The 6,399-nt window shown below is 68.5% G+C and overlaps 1 protein-coding gene across 1 annotated transcript in view; it reads left to right on the top strand.

Moving 5' to 3' along the window:
• The first annotated feature begins 322 nt into the window (after nt 1-322).
• The window catches only part of HSPG2 (heparan sulfate proteoglycan 2), a 44,148-nt gene continuing 38,071 nt past the window's right edge, over nt 323-6,399 (top strand). The window contains exons 1-2 of the mRNA XM_066563866.1: nt 323-388; nt 5,593-5,722. Coding sequence (XP_066419963.1) covers nt 323-388; nt 5,593-5,722 — 196 coding nt within the window. The remainder of the gene's footprint in view (nt 389-5,592; nt 5,723-6,399) is intronic.

Here is a 6,399-nt window from a genome sequence, read left to right as displayed (position 1 = left end):
CCCAGTGCCCGTTCCCCAGCCGTGTCCCCATGGTGTCCCATTGCCATTTCCCAGGGGTGTCCCAGTGTCCCAGTGCCCGTTCCCAGCCGTGTCCCGGTGTCCCATTGCCCGTTCCCGGGGGTGTCCCAGTGTCCCAGTGCCCGTTCCCAGCCGTGTCCCGCCGTGTCCCCGCTGCCGCCCCCCCGTGTCCCCCTCGGGCGCGCGCTGCGCGGCCCCGCCCCGCGGGCCGGGGGGGTGCCGGGGGGGCGGGGCGGCCCCGGGGCGGCGGCGCGGCCGGAGCGGAGCGGAGCGAGCGGAGCGATCTCGGCGGGGCCGTGCGGCGATGGGGCGGCGGGGCCCGGCGGCGCTGCGGACCCTCCTGCTGCTGCTGCTGGGGACCCTCCTGGGGGTGAGTGCGGCCGGGGCCGCGCCCGGGTCCCCGAGCCGAGCCGGGAGGTCCCGGAAAGGAGTTGGGGGTTGGTTGGGGTCCCGCCAAGGAGTTGGAGAGCTCTGAAGGATTTGGGGTATTTGAAGGGAGTCGGGGTCTCTACCCGCGGATTTGGGGGCTCTGAAAGGAGCTGAGGGCCCTTGCAGGAGTTGGAGTCTCCCCCCGCGGAACTGGGATCCCCAAAGGAGTCGGGGTCCCGGGAGCTGGAATTCCCTGTGGGAGTTGGGGTCCCCTACAGGAGTTAGGGTCCCCGGAGCGGGAATTCTATGGAGCAGTTGTGAGCCCCCTGTGGTTTTGGGGTGCCTTGAGGTACTTGGGGCCCTTAAAGGAGTTGGGGTCCCCACAGGATTTTGGGATCCCTTAAAGGATTTGGGTACCGCAGAACTGGGGTCCCCTGAAGGAGTTGGGGTCCCCTAGAGGAGTTAGGACCCCCTGCCCGGAGTTGGGGATCCCTCTGGGAGTTGGGGTCCCCCGCGGAGTTTGTGTCTCTCGAAGGACTTGAGGATCCCTGTTACCACGGAACTGGGGTCCCCCAGGACACCAAGGAGATGTGGGGGTCCCTGTTCCTCAAGGGATTGGGGTGTCCCCCCTGTACCAGGGGATCCCTGGCACCCTGCCCCCCTCCCCAAGGGACTGGGGGTCCCCCCCTGTACCTGTATCACGTGGAGACCCCAGGGCCCACCCTGTCCCATCTGGGAATTGCAGCGTCCCCCCAAAGAAGGGGGGGGTCCCTCTCCCCATGCCCTGCCCTATCTGGGAATGGGGGTTGTGGGGTCCCCCTTCCTCTCCTCTATGGGCCTTGAGGTCCCCCATGGACTGGGGGTGCGTGGGGTCACCCACCCCCACGCCCCTGTGGTAGTGGGGTCCCCGTGACCCCCGTGTGAGGGCCCCAGTCGGGGGGGGCTCCGTCACCCCCCCCATTCCTTCAGGGAATTGGGGTCCCCCTTGACCCCGCAGTGGGGATGGTTCCCATCACCCCACAAACCCACCCGTGGTGGTCCAGCCCCCCCGTCCCCACAGCCTGCCGTGGGTGGGGGTCACTCATAGGGGCACTTCTATCCTGCTTTTGGGGTCCCCCCCTCACGTCCGCACCCGCACCCCATCCCCCGCCCCAGCTAAATTTAAAGGGTGATGGTGGCGCCGGTCACCCTAAAAATAACCGTCCCAAAATACCCGCCCGGGGGGGGGCGCTGCGCCTGGGGGTGCCCCTGGGGGGGTCCCCACCCTGCTGGGGGCAGCGGGGCAGGGGGTGACACCTCTGGGTGTCCCCCCAGCTGCGGGGCCGCGCACCCCCGGTTTACGGGGGGCTCCCCCGGTGGGTGCGGGGGTGATGGCGGGCTGGGGGGCCCGGGGGTGGTTTGGGGTTGGGCGGGTGCCCGGGGTGGAGAACAGAGGGGGCCTTGTGCTCGGGGCCGGGCTGGCAGCGCGGCCCCCCCGCTGCCCGCGGGGCTCCCACCCACGGCCGGGGGGGCCGGCGGCGACAAAGGGGGGGGGGGGGATTCCCACTTTGCAACCCCCCCCCCCATTCTGCTGAGGCGCAGGGGGGGATCTGGGGACAGAGCGGCCCCATAACCCCCCTGGCCGGGATGCTGGGCCCTACATCCCCCTACAAACACGTGTGTGTATGGGGGGGGTGTTCCCACGGAGGGGTTCGGCGTGGGGTGGGGCACGGGGGTGCCACCTCCGCGGGCTGCGAAGGGTTAATTTGGTGGGGGGGGAAGGGGAGGGCGAAGCAGGAATGTGCGATAAGATCGCCGTGCCCGGGGGGAAGGGCTGGGGAAGGGGGGGACACCCCACGCGCGCCTCCCGCGCTCTGCACACGCGTGTGCCCGGGGCACGCACGGAGCGGGCGGGGGGCACGGCCACGGCCGCTCCCCGCACTGCTCGAGAGGCTCCTGGCACACCTGGGGGCATCTGGGGACACCTGGGGCCCTTTGGGGCTACCTGGGGGCATTTGGGGCCGCCTGGGAGTGCTCGGGGGCACTCGGGGACCCTCCGGGCCCGAGGCTCACATGGTCCCTCGCCTTCGGCTCGTTTCCATCGCCAAAGATGGCCCGGCTGGGATGAGGAGGAGGAGGAGGAGGAGGAGAAAGGCGGGGAGGAAGGTCAGCCCAGACGCTGGGTCCTTGCCAGGACTCCTGGGTTTCCCCTCTTGCCATGAAAAGCGGACACTGCCCCAAAAAGTCTTGTTATCTCACAAAAGAACCTACTCCCCCCAAAAAAACCCCCCCGAAAATCTGTCTATCCCCCCCCCAAAAAAACACTCATCTCCACCCCCATATCCATCTCCCCCCCCCAAAAAACCCCCATATCCTTTCCCCAAAAATCCATTTTCCTCCCCCAAAACCCACCAACCCCCCTACAACTCATCTCCACTCTCCAAATCCCATCTCCCTGCCCAAAAACCCATCACTCCCCCCCCCCCCCCCCAATCTCCCCCCAGGAAAATCCCCCCTAAAATCAAAGCCTCCCCTCTAAAACCCCATTTACCCCAAACCCGCCTGGCCCGGCCCCCCCATCCCGAGTCCTCCCGGGATAAATTAGGCAATGCCAGCAGGGAGGAATGCAGGGGGGAGGGGGCAGGGCAGGCGCATATTTGGGGCCCCCCTGCCCGCCCGGCTGTGCCTTTGACCCCGCAGCTGTTTCACCCCCAAATCCCGGGGGCGGCTGAAAGGGACGGGGGGGGGTGAGAGCAGCTGCCTCTGCCCCCCCCCCCCCCGGGACCAGCATCCCACAGCTGTGCTGGCAGCCCCCCCAAATCCTGGGGTGACCCCCATCATCCCCCCCAGTCCCCGGGGACCCCCGGGAGGGGGAGGAGGGATTTTCATGGGGGAAGCACCTTTGAGCATGACCTTGGGGGAACAATAAGCTGAGGGGGGACTGCTATTTATAACCCCCCCCCCCGGTTATTATTCTTGTGCTGCGTCACCTCCTCTTCCTCACCCGGATGAATTAACGGGGGGGGGGGGGGGACACATCAAGATTTGGGGGCCACTTGGAGATTTGAGGAGCCACATGCAGATTTTACTGGGGGAACATCCAAACTGGCGGGGGCGGGCATTCAAGCCGAAATAAGGGGCGTTTGAGGTGTTCCCCCAGTTTGGGGCGCACTTTGGAAGCGGGGGGTTGGCAGGGTGCTGCTTCCTCCTCACCCTCCTCTTCCTCGCCCCCCCCTCCCCCCCGACTTTTCCCCAGGGTGCGGGGCAGGATTTGGGCCGGGGAGTGGAAAATGTGAGCGGCGGCGGCGGCGGGGCCGTGGCGTCCGGCCGGGCGCGGTGCCCCGGCGGCAGCGGGGGGGTCCCGGCTGGCCGGGGGGGGGCCCGGGGGTGCGGGGCCGAGGCGCGGGAGAGGCTTCCGGTAACCGGAGAGGGGAATTGGCCCCGACCCTGAGCGGACACCGCCGGACACCCGGCCCGCAGCTGCCCTTCCTCCGGCCGGGTTGGGGCTGAGGAGCTGGGGCTGGGCAGTGGGGCACGAGTGGGGGGCGATTCCAGGACACCCACGGGCTCTGGGCACGAGTGGGGGGCGATTCCAGGGGTTGGGGAGCAGGGCTGGCACCCACAGGCTCTGGCACGTGTAGGGGGCGATTCCAGGACACCCACGGGCTGGGGAGCAGGGGCTGGGCACTCACGGGCTCAGTGCACGAATGGGGAGTGATTCCAGGGCACCCATGGGCTGGGGAGCAGGGGATGGCACTCACGGGCTCGGTGCACGAGTGGGGGGCGATTCCAGGGCACCCATGGGCTCTGGGCACGAATGGGGAGTGATTCCAGGGTACCCACGGGCTTGGGGCATGAGTGGGGAGCGATTCCAGGGTATCCAGGGGCTGGGGAGCAAGGGCTGGGCACCCACGGGCTCTGGGTACGTGTGGGGGGCGATTCCAGGGCATCCAGGGGCTCGGTGCACGCGTGGGGAGGGATTCCAGGGCACTCACGGGCTCGGTGCACGCGTGGGGGACGCGGTGGCAGAGCCCCCGCATGCTCCGTGTGGGGACTGAGCAGCCACACACGTGGGGACAATGGCAGAGCTCCCACTCGTGGGGTACACGCGTGGGGATGTGGGGTGAGCGCCCAGTGCGCATCTGGGGAGCGGCAGAGCCGCCCCGAGCCCGCACGGCCTCGTGCCTCAGTTTCCCCTTGCACGGGGGCTGGGCTGGCACCCACGAGGGACCCCTGGGGGTGTTGGGCCCTGCCATCCGTGTGGCAGCGTGTCCCCCCCTTGTCCCCCCGTGTCCCCCCCGTGTCCCCCCCGTGTCCCGTCCCCCCCAGCGCCCGCCTAATCCCCCGGCGCTTGTTTGCACAGCAAAGTGCTGCTGCGACGGATTCCTGCCGGGGCCGGGGCGGGGGCACCGGGCTGGGGCACACCGAGCGTGTGCTCGGCCCCGCGGGCACCGGGGCACACCCGGGCACCGGGGCACACCCGGGTACCGGGGCACACCCGGCTGGGGCACACCCGGCTGGGGCACACCGAGCGTGTGCTCGGCCCCGCGGGCACCAGGGCACACCCGGGTACCGGGGCACACCCGGCCGAGTACACGCGTGTGCCAGGGCGCGGGTGTGGCGGTGCCAGTGTTCCCTGGCACCTGTAGGTGCTCACAGCCAGCTGTGGGTGACTGTCGCGGTGTGTGCTGTCACACGCGCGTGCACGGCCACGTGTCAGCGTGCACGCGCATCCCCGTGTCACTGAGCGCGCCCGTCCCCGTGTCAGCGCACACGTGGAGCAGTGCACAAGTGTGTGCACACACTTCCCGCGTCGCTGCACACGCGTGTGCACACCGGGCTCCCCGGCACTCGCCCCGGCGCCTGCACGCGCACGTCCCGGTGCCGGCGGTCCCGGCGGTCCCGGTGCCGGTAACCCTCCTGCTGGTGATCCCGGTGCCGGTGATCGAGGGCCGGCGGTCCCGATGATCCTGGTGATCCCGGTGCCATCAGGGCAGGAATGCCGAGGGTGTGTGATGAGCTCATCCCGCTTCCTTTTCCCGGTGACGTCACCGCACAGCCACGCACCCCCACCCCCGTCCCCCCCTGGGGTGACGTGTCCCGCGGGTGGCCCCATCCTCTGGTGGCCCTGTCCCATGGTGGCCCCATCCCGTGGTGGCCCCATCCCCTGGTGGCCCCGTCCCCTGGTGGCCCCATCCCATGGTGGCCCTGTCCCCCTGTCCCCAGGTCACCGGTGGCGCCCACGGCTGGGCTGACGCCTTCCCCGAGGACACGGTGGCCGATCACGTCGGGGACACTCAGGGACGGCGCTACTACCGGCACCTGTCAGATGATGAGGACCTGGTGGCCTCTGGAGGTGAGGGGACACCAGGGTGGGTGGGTCCTGACGCCACCCTGGGTGCCACTTGCACAGTCCCTGCTGCGGATGGCACTGGGACCTGGTGGGAAGGTGCCACCAGGATTGGGAGCCACTTTGGCTGAATGTCACCGTGGGTGGGTGTGACATGCATGGGTGGCACCAGGTGGAGGGTGTTACCATTGGCTGGTGCCACCGAGGGTGCCACTCACTCACCTGTCCCCATTGCAGATGGGAAATGGACCTGATGGCACCCAGCACTAAGGTGGCACTGGGTGTGTGGGTGCCACCCTGGATGCTGCTTGCACTGTCCTCATTGTGGTTGGTGCCACTTGGACTGGTGGCATCTGGTGATAAGGTGGCACTGGGTGGGTGGATGTCACTGCAAGCGAGTGCCACTTGTGCTGTCCCAGCCACAGATGCCACCAGGATTTGGTGGCAGACGGTGGCAGGGTGGCACTGAGTGGGTGAGCATCACTGTGGGTGAAGTCACCAAGGGTAGAACCACCCTGGGTGCTCCCATGTTGTCCCCAGGACAGATGGCACTGGTGTCATTTGGCAGTAAAATGTCACCAGGTGGTGGCTACCATGGGAGTGTGAATGACCACATAGTCCCCATCGCGGGTGGCACTGAGATCTGGTGGCATTTGGTGGCAGTGGGTGCCACCATGGGTGGG

This window comes from Molothrus aeneus, chromosome 21 (genome assembly GCF_037042795.1).
Source record: "Molothrus aeneus isolate 106 chromosome 21, BPBGC_Maene_1.0, whole genome shotgun sequence".
NCBI classification, from domain to species: domain Eukaryota; kingdom Metazoa; phylum Chordata; class Aves; order Passeriformes; family Icteridae; genus Molothrus; species Molothrus aeneus.
Note: the sequence above shows the minus strand (reverse complement) of the source record. Positions and strands in the feature narration are given on the sequence as shown.